The following is a 13,289-nucleotide window of genomic DNA, read 5'->3' on the forward strand; positions in this document are numbered from 1 at the left end:
ATTATTGCATTCCAATTAAACTAGTTTTTTTTTAAATATCCACAATAGGTTGGTTAATTAGTTGAATTCCATCATAGCCTATAATTAGACCAAAAAAAAAAAAAAACTCAGTTTCTAGACTCAGTTTCTAGATAAAAGAACAGTTCTTAGAAACCTAAGAAGTTTTGCGGCAAAGAGACCCACAAACAATCAGGGGTACTCATTCAACAGCTGTTCCCATAGCGTTTCCAGACACAGACATACACACACAAACATACACCCTTCACAAACAAACCACTGTGAAAGAGGCAAGAAGAAACCTATTACTTTCCCAATATTTTGAAATAAAGGATATGCTACAATAATGCAAATTCTATAAATGATGAGCCTTAACATACTAATGAAAATAATTGACCAAGACTCTGATGGCTGTAATGTCTCCTAACTGAATTAGGGAGCTACACACCACTGTTCTTCCAATTATTACCTTTTGTACTGAGGAATCTGCAAAACAAGAAGGACAATAAAGAGTAACATGATAGAAATACTTGCCTGTGTGCATGTGAAATTCAAGCATGTGTGTATGAGATATCGAAGTATGCAGTTTGTTAGCATTAAGAGACTTTTCATTGTCACGTTTAATCACATTTCTTAAAATCAACTCTGCTTTCACTTATGTTTGATAATAATTTTCTCCTTGCTGGTAGGGTAAATGTAGAGAAAAGAACATACTGCCCAAGTATTTCTTAGTTTAAGACACAGAAAACTACCAAGAGATTCAGGGGGATATTGACATTTAGGGTCTTTAAGCTAACTAGTTAAGTCAGTGACCACATGCAACCTTGAAAGAATGATGTTTGATCTACCAAGATCTATTTATTTTGTTGTTGTTGTTGGGTTGAGGAGAGAGTGGGTTCAAAGATAAACTCTGTTCTGTGTGAGACAAACTGCAGCAACGAATTTTAGGCAGAAAAGAAACATGATTATTTACACAAGTGAAAATGGCAGGGCATTAACAGACATCTGCCATTTTGATCTCCCAACAGAGCATCTTCCATATTGGAGCAATTAAGGGCGAAAAATACATCCTACAAAAATCTGTTTGGCTATCTTTAAATTATGAAAGTGGAAAATCAGAAGCATATTTGCATGCTAGTTTGTGCTGCTCATAAAAAATGTCCTTAGTTTAGGGGGGAAAAACAGAAAGAAAGGCATTTATTTGCCAATTGTTTTAATCTAAGTGAATCTGTCTTGGCTATCCTTACTAAACCAACACTGCTTTCCATGCAAACATTTGGTTGTTTATTTATTTATGTCTTTGCTTGCCTGCTTTCTTATTTTTATTTTTTTTTTAAGCAGTGCAAACTCAACTCTGAATGTTTCAGTGCTCATTGATCTGCCACATGGCCCATCTTGGATATTACACTTGCAAAACTAATACATTAGAGGGTCATCTCATTCTGGCCCCTAACCCTAGGTCTCCAATATAATTTCGTGGAAAAGTAAATGAATGAATGGATGAAAGAATGGAAGGGCTGGGTGATGGGGTACTGACTTCTTTAGAATATTCTGGCATCAAATGATTTGTTCTCTTTTTCATCCTGGAGCTTATTTCATGACAGATTCATTCTTTCCATAATAATAACTAATTCCTAAACTTTTTGAAGAAGATTATGTGTTATGAAGTGTTTTCTCATCCACTCCTTTACTTTTAATTTATGCATTTAGTCAACCCACTTTTCTTAAGGGTTGGGATACTGGCCTCACAGAGCTCAGATTCTAGTGGGAGACAAAGAAATGTATTATATGATTAGAATTCAGAGTGATAAGAAAAATTGAGGTTAGGGCAGAATTCCTGGAGCACTAGAAAAAAGCAGCCCAAATGGTCTGAGATGTTAGGCCAGAGGTCACCTAAGAGATGACTTTATGTACAGTGAGACTTAAAGGAGGAGGGATAGACAGGGGAAGTAAATTCCCTGCACATGGACATGTGAGAGCATGGCATATTTCAGAAACTTGACATGGTTTCAAGTTTCTGAATCTTAAGATTTAAGGTAGCAAGAGAAAGGAGATGGTAGAGGTAAAGTGTACAAGGAGTAAAGCATGGAATGTCTTGCTCACTAAGCTATGGCGTTTCAGTTAAATACATAGGAAATGGAGAGGCAGGAAAGAATTTAAAAAAGAGAGAGAGAGAGGCATTGTCGGGTTTGTTTATTGAGGACTGAGTGAAGTGGGGGCAAGGATGGAGTCAGACAGACCAGTTTGGAGGTCACCATGTAGTTACAGCTTCTCTGTGGGTAACTCTATTCACGGTAACTATCAAAATTAGTTGTGCTTTCATGATATAACTAACTTTGCTGGATGTGCTTTTGGGGATTCCCTGACATCAGATTTATATTCACTGTGAAAGTCTACTTTTAGGATGCTTCCTGGCACTGAGTTTTTCATCTTTTCATGATTATAGAAGGATGGAAAGAAGAGGCTGTCATAGGGAACCTAAGAAATATCTAGAATTTGACGAAAGCCACACTGACACTAACTAGAGAAGAAGCATCAAGGACGGAGAAGGCCAAATCAAATAGGGAAGGGGCTTCATGGTATACAAAAGGCTACTCTTAAAATGGATTTACTTGAAAATCTCGAGTATTTTTGTTGTCGTTATAATAGAAACTTATTGAAAACTCCTAAAATTTTCCTTGGCTCCTCAAGTGACAGAGAAACATCCTGATAGCCACGTAACCCCATGATCTGATAAAACTTCAATTCTAATTGAGATGGCCCATTGTAAAGCAGGTAGCCCTGGGGTTCTGAGATCCTGGGATGCATTCCAATTTTGGTACCAGTTTTTAGTATGTCAGTGCCTTTATCTCTCAAATTGGCAGCTCAATTCATATAGTGTAATAATTTACAACTGTTTTATAAATTATTATTAGGATTAATTATATATCAAATATTCAGATATTAATATTAAAATTGTTCCCCCTTTAGAGATGAAGAGCAAAGCCAAGCCTTTCATCTCTAGGCCTTGCTTTTTCCTCTGTATCTTATCAAATGATTGTTGTTTGGAATAAGAGGTTTGAAAATTAAAATTATGAAGTTAATATTAGAATATTGTATTTATAATTACCAGGTCATTAGGTCAGCAGACAAAGCTATACTATCTTCTTGTTAGAATTAAAAAAATGTAATAAACGTTAAACATTTATTTTTTAGTAACACAACAATGTAAAGGAAGTTCTCTCTCTCTCTCTCTCTCTCACACACACACATACATACACACACACACACACACCCCCCAAAACACAAATCTTAACAAATCTTAATTTTAATCTAACACTCAGTATGATGTTTAATGATGAAACTCGAGAACTAATTTCCCTATTAAAGTAATAAGTAAACCAAGAATGGCCATTACTATTGTTATGATACAGCACATATTTGAAAAGTGTAAATCTATGCAATTAGATGAAAAACAAGTATTTTAAAAGATGAAACAAATTGCCATTAATTTTTATGTAGTTATTGCTCTAGAAAACTCAGGAAAATCAGCTAAGTTATATCACTTTGTAACAATTCCCAATAGTAAATAAATAAAACAGTTATAACTTACACTAAAAATAGTGACTAAGAAAATAAAATTAGAACAGATGCAGTCCAGTCTGATACATAAGAAGCTTGGAAGTCACCTCTCTATCCAAATAAAAAACCAAACAAACTATAATATTAGCAACTTTTCCTAGATTCATAAGAGAATTGAGTTTACAGGGAAAAGAGCTGTCCCCAAATTGGAGACACACGAGTAGATACAGAGAATCGAACTTACTAGATTAGGAACCAACAAGCAAAAACTTCCTCAGGAACCAGTGCTGGGCTCCAAATTGATGGAGGCCCAGTGTGGAGAAGTTAGAAGCTCTAGGGGAACCCAGTCACAGGACCTCCCCCGTGACCCCCTACCACACACATGCAAATGCACGCTTTTGTGATTTTTACCCTCAGGAACTCTACCTGGTTCTCACAGTGAATATTAGAGAAAAATTCCCTCATCCTATCAGTAGGGGGAGGGAAAAAGGAACCATTTTGAAATACGCCAGAGCATTCTGTTCTTAACGAGGTCTGATCTTAGAAAACACTTTTAAAGGAAAACTAATCTTCTGGGATTTTATCAGAGACTAACTGACCTGGGGAAAAGAAACTTCCAACTCTAGGCCATCCCAGGTAACCTGTCCCAGCAAAGGAGGGAGAAAAAAACAACTAAGGAGCACTTGTGAAGTTTACAGTTCAGAGGCACAAGCTTACCAAAAACTGAGGCCCAGTCGTAGGACTGTGGAATGCTAGCCCTTCTTTAACTTACTATCACATTGTTAAAGGCTTATTTATAGCAGTTCCTGTTACCCACAACACTATTTCCGTTATGAAGAAAAAAATTACAAGGCATACTAAAGGCAGAACAAAAAATCCTACAATTTGAAGAGACAGAGAAAATATCAAAACCAGGCACGCATATGACAGAGATGTTAGAATTATCCAGCTGGAAATTTAAAACAACTGTGATTAATATGCTAAAGTCTTTAATGGATAAAGTGGACAACATTCAAGAACAGATGGGCAATGTAAGCAGAGGGATGGAAATTCTAAGAAAGACCCAAAAGAAACGCTGGAGATAAAAACATCAACAGAAATAGAGAATGCCTTCAATGGGCTCCTTAGTGGACTGGACGCAGCTGAGGAAAGAAACTCTGAGCTTGAGGATAGATCAACAAAAACCTCTAAAACTATAAAGCAAAGAGACAAAAGACTGAAAAAATAATAACCCAGAATATCCAAGAACTATGGAACTATAAAAGGTGTAATATATATGTGATGATAATACCAGAAAGAGAAGAGAGAAAGAAACAGAAGAACTATTTGAAACAGTTATGACAGAATTTCTCCAAATTAATGTCAGATACCAAACCACAGATGCAGAAAGCTCAGAGAACATCAAGCTGTATCAATGCCAAAAAGAAAGTCCCTACACCTAGTCATATCATATTCAAACTACAGAAAAATCAAAGATTTAAAAAAAAATGCTGAAAGAGGTCAGGAGAAAAAAATCCACCTTACCCGAAGAGGAATAAAGATAAGAATTACATCCACCTTCTCAGAAATCATGCCAGCAAAAAGAGAATAAAATGAAATAATTAAAGTATTGAGAGAAAAATACTTACCAACCTAGAATTCTCTAACTACCAGAATTATCCTTTAAAAGTGAAGAAGAAATACTTTTTCAGGCTAGCAAAAATGGAAAAAAAAATTGTTGCCAGTAGGCCTGCCTTGTAAGAAATGTTAGAATAAGTTCTTTAGAGGGAACAACATGGGTCAGAAATCTGGATATACAGAGAGAAAAGAAGAGCGTGGAAGAAGGAATAAATGATGAAGAAACAGACACTTTTATTTTTCTTATATTTTAATTGACCTAACACACAATAATTTGTTCACAGTAATAATTGCAACAATGTATTTGACTAGGTATGCTTATTCATATATACAGTCATGAGTCGCTTAGTGACAGGGAAGCATCCTGAGAAATGCATTGTTAGGAGAGTTCCTCCTGTAAACATAGTGTACTTACACAAACACAGATGATTCATCTGTGACCAGCCCAGGCTGGTCTTGAACTCCTGAGCTCAGGCAATCCACCTGCCTCAGCCTCCCAAAACGCTCTAGGAATTTATCCTAAAAGAATAATTAGATATTTGGCGAAGGTGTGGAAAATAATATACGTACTTACAGTCAACTGATATTATATATCCTCATAGTTGAAGTTAGAAAGACAACTTGAAAATATTGACATACATATATTGATTTGTATCACATACTATTAAGTGGGAAAATAAGTGGACATATATTTTACAGTTGCTTTTCTTTTTGATTTTTAAGAAAAGAAATGTATGCAAAGAAAGGATAAACAAATAGCAGTGACTGTTTCTGGGTAGCCTATTATCAAGTTATTTTAATGTTTTAATATCATTTTTGCTAGTTTGTATTTTCCAATTTTCCTGCAAGAAATAGGTATTAATTTTGTAATAGAAGCAAATTATAAACTTCTTTGCAAATATATTTTACTACAATTATTATGGCTGTGATTAAAGTGAAAATTGAAGAACCTTGTCCTGTTCTGTTCATACATTCCCTAGAACTCTAGATTAATCCATAAATTAAATTTCAGAATTTGCCTCTTCTGAGGATTGTTATTATCGACAATAGGATAAACAAAGACTTTTGAAATGAATTAACTAGAAGAGACATGAGCTTTATATTTATTTTACAGTGTGCCATGTACAACCAACAGGGCCCTCCAAATATTTAGATTTAGTTTTTGCACTTATTGCTGTGTGACCTTGGGCAAATCACTGACCCTTCTGATGTCTCATATTCTTTCTTTATCTGAAAATCGGATAAAAATATACCACCTGCCTGCCCTATGCGGTTGTTTGAAGAATTAGGTGAAACAATGACATGAGAAGGTTTTATAAACCAGTTAAGAGCTACATAAAAGAGAAATAATATCTCAGTCTTTTTTTTTCTTTGCACTTTTCTCATCCAATACATATTTCTTGTGATTTAAGAGATGCCACATGCCTATTATTTTCAAAGTAAATGCATCTCAAAACCTGGGTGGACCAGCTCTTCATCTGCCCAAACAGCACCATTCCTGATATTAATAGCCCAAGATGGACTTAAATGTTGAAGAATCATCCAGTGTTCTATTTTCCTGCTGCCTGCTGAGTCGGCTTTGAAGCTCAGGCTGCAGAATGGAATAAGATAAAATGAAATAAAAAGCTTGTGTGTATTAAGATGGCTTTTCCTCTTATATTTCTAAAAACGCCGAATGCTTATGCCAGAGTTTAGGCAAACACAATATGATTATTTATTTATATGGCATAATGGAAGTAAACTCTCAAGGAGAAAGAGACTTGATGCTTTTACTCAGCATGATATAAACCATTATCTCATGTTTTCTATGGAAAGCAGTCGCAGCCGAGAAATTTGGTAACTCAGTAGGCTATTAATAGGATATGGAATGTGATTACTCCTTTTGGATTACTTCAATATGTAATTACTTTTAGGAGTTAGTAGAAAGAAACTCTATTAAATGATAATTATAGGACTATATTTGCTTTAAGGTTCTGTAATAGCTTTAAACATGGGAGTTTTCATTAACTGTTTGCCATAGTTAATAGAGTAATTTTTCTTAAAAAGTAGCAATTTCCTGCAAAAATAGTAGCTCAACAGTGATATTAGTCTCTTATAGGAGAGGGCAGGGGAGATGAATTGTTCAGTAGATTGGCTCATCTAGGGTTATATAATCTCCTTGAAAAATACAGATGGTATCTGCAAAGTATTGTGACAAAGTAAAATACTTATAACTCCCTAGAGAACAATATGTCTTAGTATAATGTTTTCAGAGGTTAACAGCAACTAAATATGATTGCACATATAAAAAGAAAACATACAGGGCAGGTGATGGAGGCAAAGTTATCACAGCAGTGAAAGCTTAGTAAAGGTCCTGTTTGTGGGTGTCCCATGATAAACAGTAATATTGCTAGGAATACAGCCCCAGGAGTTAGACCTCCAGTGTAGGTTGAGAATTGCATCAATACAGATAAAAGATTGACCACAAATATTTGAGAAGCTAGACAAAAGATGGTGGCTAAGAGTCATATGAGAACATCTGAGTTTTCTGGGCAACCGAATCAATCTCTTCACTGTTGTTAAAACTAAATCCATTATGCAATATATTGTTACAAGAATTTCTTTGTTAGAAAACTGATATAAGCCTAAGCTGAAAAAATATAGCAGTCTGTCAATTCAAGGTGAAACTGGAAACAAATTTGAGAATGCAGAAAATTCTAAGAGCGAACACAGGGCTTTTCATAAATTCAAATACAGATGTATACATATCTTAGAAAGCATTATGCAAACACTATTTGTGCCACCCTGTTCAATTCAGCTCAGTACACATTTTTAATGTTCACTATGTGCCTGAGTTTCCTTGTTCTGGAGAAAACTATCATTACAAAATGAATTCCTGTATTACATATGTGTGTCCCATGAGGTGTGTGTGTTTCTGGTTGAGAACTATCCATTTACATTAGTGCTTTGCAGAATTATCTCTTTCAGAGACTTACAAGTGCACATTCACCAAAGCCAAAAGGTAAAAGAAAAATCCTAGTGTAAATACAAACTTAAAGAGTGCTAAGTAACGTTTCTGTTTTAAAATGATGGGAATCATTTACAAATTGAATCGGGTTGTTTCGTAGGGTTCTTTTAAAACATGTTTTTCTACATATAACTTCCTTCACACTTCAGTTCTTAAGAGCAAGTTCACTGTAGAAAGCAAGGCATTGGGAGAGAAAAGGCTGTCATAACACCTAGGGCATTTTGCCTCATTGTCTCATTTGGTGTGTGCTTGATTTATAAGGCCCATAATTAAATACTCACATAAGGTCAAGAAATAATAAGGTAAATCAAATCATAGACCCTCAAAATCCAAGCAGCATGGGGAGCGCCTGTCTGCTTTAATCATCAACATGAAAGGATTCAGTGGTCAAGGCTATAGCATCTGGCCTCTGAGAATCTGGGTTTAAACCCAGCTGTAACTTTTATTTGGTTGATTGATTTGAGACAAGTTATTTAATGATTCTGTGCCTCATTTTTCTCATCTGTGGAATAGGGGCGACAATAATGCCTACATATGGTGGTGTTAAGAAAATTAAGTGGACAGAGTGTGGAAAGGATCTTGGCATGGGTCGTGGAACACAGCAACTGGTATTTATGGTACTGATGATAGTGATAACAGTAATGGGGAAAGTAATAATACTAGAAATAATACTAGTAATAATACTAGAAAGTTTAAGATCCTCTAAGCCTGTTCTCAGTCACAGGGAAAGCAATCAACCTATGGCCTAGTACATGGCTAACATGGATTGCATGAATATAGCAATCTGTATTCCTCCTTTTGATCATATGTTAAATGGTGGCATTTGTCTCCATGTTTTCACAGGCCTGCACCGTCACAAACTTAAATGGGCAATTTCACTACCAAGTAATGCACAGAGAAAAACAGTGTGGATGAGAGTAAAAAATATATACATATATTCACCTTTCCTGGCTCTGCCACCAACTTTATCCAGGGACTGCATCAGGTCTGGGACTACATAAACAAAAACATCTATTTCTAATAATCTGCAAGTCTAAAACCTCCTTAACTAATGAAAGGGGAAGCAGAAATCGTATTAAATTTTGCCATTTTTATAATGGACAAACAATGCTTTGTTTCATGCCCTTCAGGCAACAATTCTGCAACTACTTTTAGATATCAAGCTCTGCACCCAGCCACACTGCATTAAAACTGTACTTGGAAAGCAAGGCCAGCTGAAAGATTAAATTGCCTTACAAAGTTGAACTAATCTCTTTTAATGCTTTACTTGATATCAATATTCATAAAGCCATCCTTCCCCCAAGGGTTTATCAACCTCTTGAAAAAAAAAGATAAATGGAGTTGTTTGCATATTGACCCTGTAAGCTTCCCCACTTAGTTTTCCCACTGCTTCATGAATATCAAAGCCAAAAAACGTAAAATAAAATTAGACTCACTTATTCGCATGCATCAAATGAGCCCATGTTTCAGAACAGAGGTGGCATTATTATTTCCGGTTTGTTCTTCAACAGGAAGACATTATAAAGATTAGTGAAAATACTTGTGCTATGCATTGTAAACGCCATTTGTTTTCCAATTCTACTTCTCTGAATGCGTAGGAACCTTAGTACAAACCTCGGTTGTCTCTGACTGTGAAATTTGGATTGTGAATGATTTCAGGGGGTAGGCTGAAGATAAATCTTGGTCCATTGGCTGTGTCATCCTTGTCATCTGCACTAATTGTAACAATTGGCTGAAAGAGAAAGGTGGCCCATAAATAAATCATGCTGACATTGGCACATCATTTATTCAAAAATTTCTGGCTGGCTAGAAAGCCTGATTTTAATTAGAGAACATAACTTCAGAGCAAAACTATGGCTCTGAAACCTTTTTGGGCAGTGGTTGGTATCTCCAAGTGATGCTTTAAAAAACACACTCTATTTCCAAGTGCATTGTTCCTAGCCAAGAATAGGGAAAGCAGGATTACCTGGTTGGAAAGTGGTTTGGTCTGATCACTCTCACAGATGAAACCTTCATAAGGGGCAGCAAACTTGGGAGCATTATCATTGACGTCAAGGACCCTAATGGCCACTGGGACTTTGGCTTCCTGATGCCGATTGTCTGGGAAGACAGAACGCAGAGAGTCAAGAAAGGTCAAGGAGAAATACACATTGGTCCAAGCATATTCTTGGGAAAGAGTAAGCTCCAGCCACCCATTTGGTGGCTGGGAAAGATGTTCTTATCACAGAATCGATGTAAGAGCTGAAGGGTGCTATTAGTGGGAGAGACATGTCCTAGAATAAATGTCAATATTAATACCAGTAAGAACTAAAACACTTTTCCACGTCTGCTGAGTATGATGCTGAGCTTTAATTCTAAAGGCTTATCATGGAGCCTGATCCCCAGAGAGTAGTCTATCAAAGTGGTTCTTAAATGTGGGAGTCTACAGAGAAGCATTAAAACCATCTAGGAACTTGTTGGAAACAAAAATTCTCGGGCCCTATCCCAGACCTACTGAATCAGAGGCTCTGGGGCAGGGTCCAGAAATCAGGCTTGATGACTGATCAACTTGACGCATGATTGTTTGAGTTGTTGTCTATAGATAAACAAGAACCCACAAACCTTGGGCCTAAAGACTTTGCTTTTCTGGGTTCAGCGAAGACTAGTGACTGGATGGAGTGGGAAATCTTTCAGTGATGGTTATGAGTTTCAAACTCCTGAGGGCTATCGGCTCTCTTGCCAAGTCTATACCCAGTTCTGTCACAGAAAACAAATCATTTCCCTTTGCCTATGTGTCTTCCTAGAAAGATAACCGAAAACACATTTTAAAGACTGAAAAATCTGTTTAAGACCAAAAAAGTTAGTCTATCTCAGCTATTTTATTTTCCAGAATATAGTCTGAAGCAATAACACTTGGTAAAGTAGAATCAAAACCCTGAGAATACTTACGGATTTCTGCTGCAAAGACAGTGATGTTGAGCCAGGCTGTTTCCTCTCTATCCAGAGGTTTTGTAGTTTTAATAAAACCATCCTCTGGATTAATAGTGAAAAATCTGTCGAGGTCAGTGTGACGATCGATGGAATACCTAAGCAGAATGCAAATGAGGCAATTAGACCAAGACATTCAGAGCAGCTTAATATTTGAATATTTTCTCCATGCTATATTTAAAGCAAGCTTCTCAATGAATTGCTTAAGCTAGATTTTCTTTCTAATCAAATTTACTTTTGAAACTTTGTACATGATTCTTTTATAGAAATAACTTTGCCACGTTGGAATTCCTTATTCAGTACAATGAATGAAAGGGTTGTTTAGCATATTTGATTGAGAAGTATAATAATGTAGTGCATATTTCTCCATATTTACTACAATCACCCATCCTCTGAATATTTATGAAACTGCATTTGGAAAGTGAGTTTGCCTTGCTCCCAAACTACTCAGAAAGTCACAAATGTATCAAACCTTTGCCAGATTTTTGCATGTGAAATATTAAATACGTTCAAGTGTATTTAAATTTATCAAGATCATGTATAGACCTAAAAATCAGTTTGTCTTTATTTAAAGAAAAATGCAGCCTGGTGCAGTGGCTCACTCCTGTAATCCCAGCACTTTGGGAGGCCAAGGCAGATGGATCATTTGAGGCCAGGAGTTCAAGACCAGCCTGGCCAACATGGTGGAATCGCATCTCCACTAAAAAATACAAAAACTAGCTGGGGATGGTGGCACACACCTATAATCCCAGTTACTCAGGAGGCTGAGGCATGAGAATCACTTGAATCCGAGAAGCGGAGGCTGCAGTTAGCCAAGATCACGCCACTGCACTCCAGCCTGGGTGACAAAGCGATGCTCTGTCTCAGAAAAAAAAAAAAAAAAGAAAAAGAAAAATGTTCACTACATTTTAGTAATAGTTTATTTAGTTTCAGGGGTTCTCAGTTAGCTTGGCTCTGAGTTCCAGCATGCAGTGTACAAAGTAAGCTTGGCTATTTATTTGTAGGGCATTTTCCCATATTTTAATGACTCCAGGCTGTGCATAACAGCATAGCTTGAAGATTTTAGTTACTCCCACCCACTAAGTTAACTTTTTATTAATAACGGACAAAAAAACCACATAATATTATTGGGCTATATTTATGGCAAAGTGAGGTGGGAGATGGGGGAAGAATGGCTTTTACTGAGTGTACTAGAGTAAAATAACTTGCCCAGGATACAGTCTTGTTTTAATGGGTCTGTTGAACTCCAAACCCCTTCCCTTTCCACTCCCTTATACTAACTCCAAAATAGAAGAGAACAAAAATGGGTTATGTTAATTCAGGTAGTATGCTGAGCTTCATAAGTGGGTGGTTTTCTGCTCTTAGAGATCTAAGCTATGATTTCCAAAAATTTACAAAATTAGTATGTCAGAAGGCATTCAGTGATGGTCAAAAATCAAAGAATATTAGAGATAGCAGAGGCCATGAATATTGGAAGGTTTAATCGCCTGGATTTACAAAAGATGAAATTTACAAATGGCCTATGTCTAGTTTCTGGAAGAGACAATACTGGAAGCCAGATCTTCTAATCCCAGATCATGTACTTTTCAGGAAAGAGGGACCCCCACTGAGCGGCACTTCACAGTATACAAACATGAGCTCATTCATGATGTCACTTAACTTCACAGCTCCCCATAGAAATGGAATGATGAGTCCCCTTGCACAGTGACAAAACCAAAGATATTCATACACCTCCTCAATGTCAGGAGAGGCTCAGCAACTGAGCCCTCAGCAGATAACACTATGTGGAAAGGAGTCAAAAAAATAATCAAAGACTTTTTTTTCCTTCCATGAGAGAGCTCACTATTTAGTTGACATGACAACACACATGTGGGAAAAAAGATCATTAATAATTCAAGGTATTATTCCACAGAAATGAAGGGCATGAGTTTTGGGTTTTGGAAGTCCTAAGTACAACTTTATAATCTGCTACATATAAGCTAGACGATATTGGAAAAGCCACTTAAGTTCTCTGAGACTTAGCATATTTATCTTCTAAAATGGAATGCATTTTTTTTTTTTTCCAAATAGAATCTCACTATGTGGCCCCAGCATGTCTTGAACTGCTGGGCTCAAATCACCCTTCTGCCTCAGCCTCCTG

The 13,289-nt window shown here is 36.5% G+C and overlaps 1 protein-coding gene across 16 annotated transcripts in view; it reads right to left on the reverse strand.

The window, feature by feature from the left end:
• Positions 1-13,289, reverse strand: part of CDH11 (cadherin 11) — a 173,049-nt gene that overhangs the window by 11,890 nt on the left and 147,870 nt on the right. For 7 of the 16 annotated variants that reach the window (XM_063717331.1, XM_009250780.4, XM_063717330.1 and 4 more), the window contains 3 exons: positions 11,111-11,247; positions 10,149-10,282; positions 9,797-9,914 (listed from right to left, as the gene is read on the reverse strand). In XM_063717331.1, the coding sequence (XP_063573401.1) occupies positions 9,797-9,914; positions 10,149-10,282; positions 11,111-11,247 (389 nt within the window). Of the gene's footprint in view, positions 1-1,316; positions 6,767-9,124; positions 9,176-9,796; positions 9,915-10,148; positions 10,283-11,110; positions 11,248-13,289 lie in introns of those variants that run through there. The other 9 variants (XM_063717326.1, XM_063717324.1, XM_063717328.1 and 6 more) reach the window with 3 other exon arrangements.

Source organism: Pongo abelii, chromosome 18, assembly GCF_028885655.2.
Source record: "Pongo abelii isolate AG06213 chromosome 18, NHGRI_mPonAbe1-v2.0_pri, whole genome shotgun sequence".
Taxonomy (NCBI): domain Eukaryota; kingdom Metazoa; phylum Chordata; class Mammalia; order Primates; family Hominidae; genus Pongo; species Pongo abelii.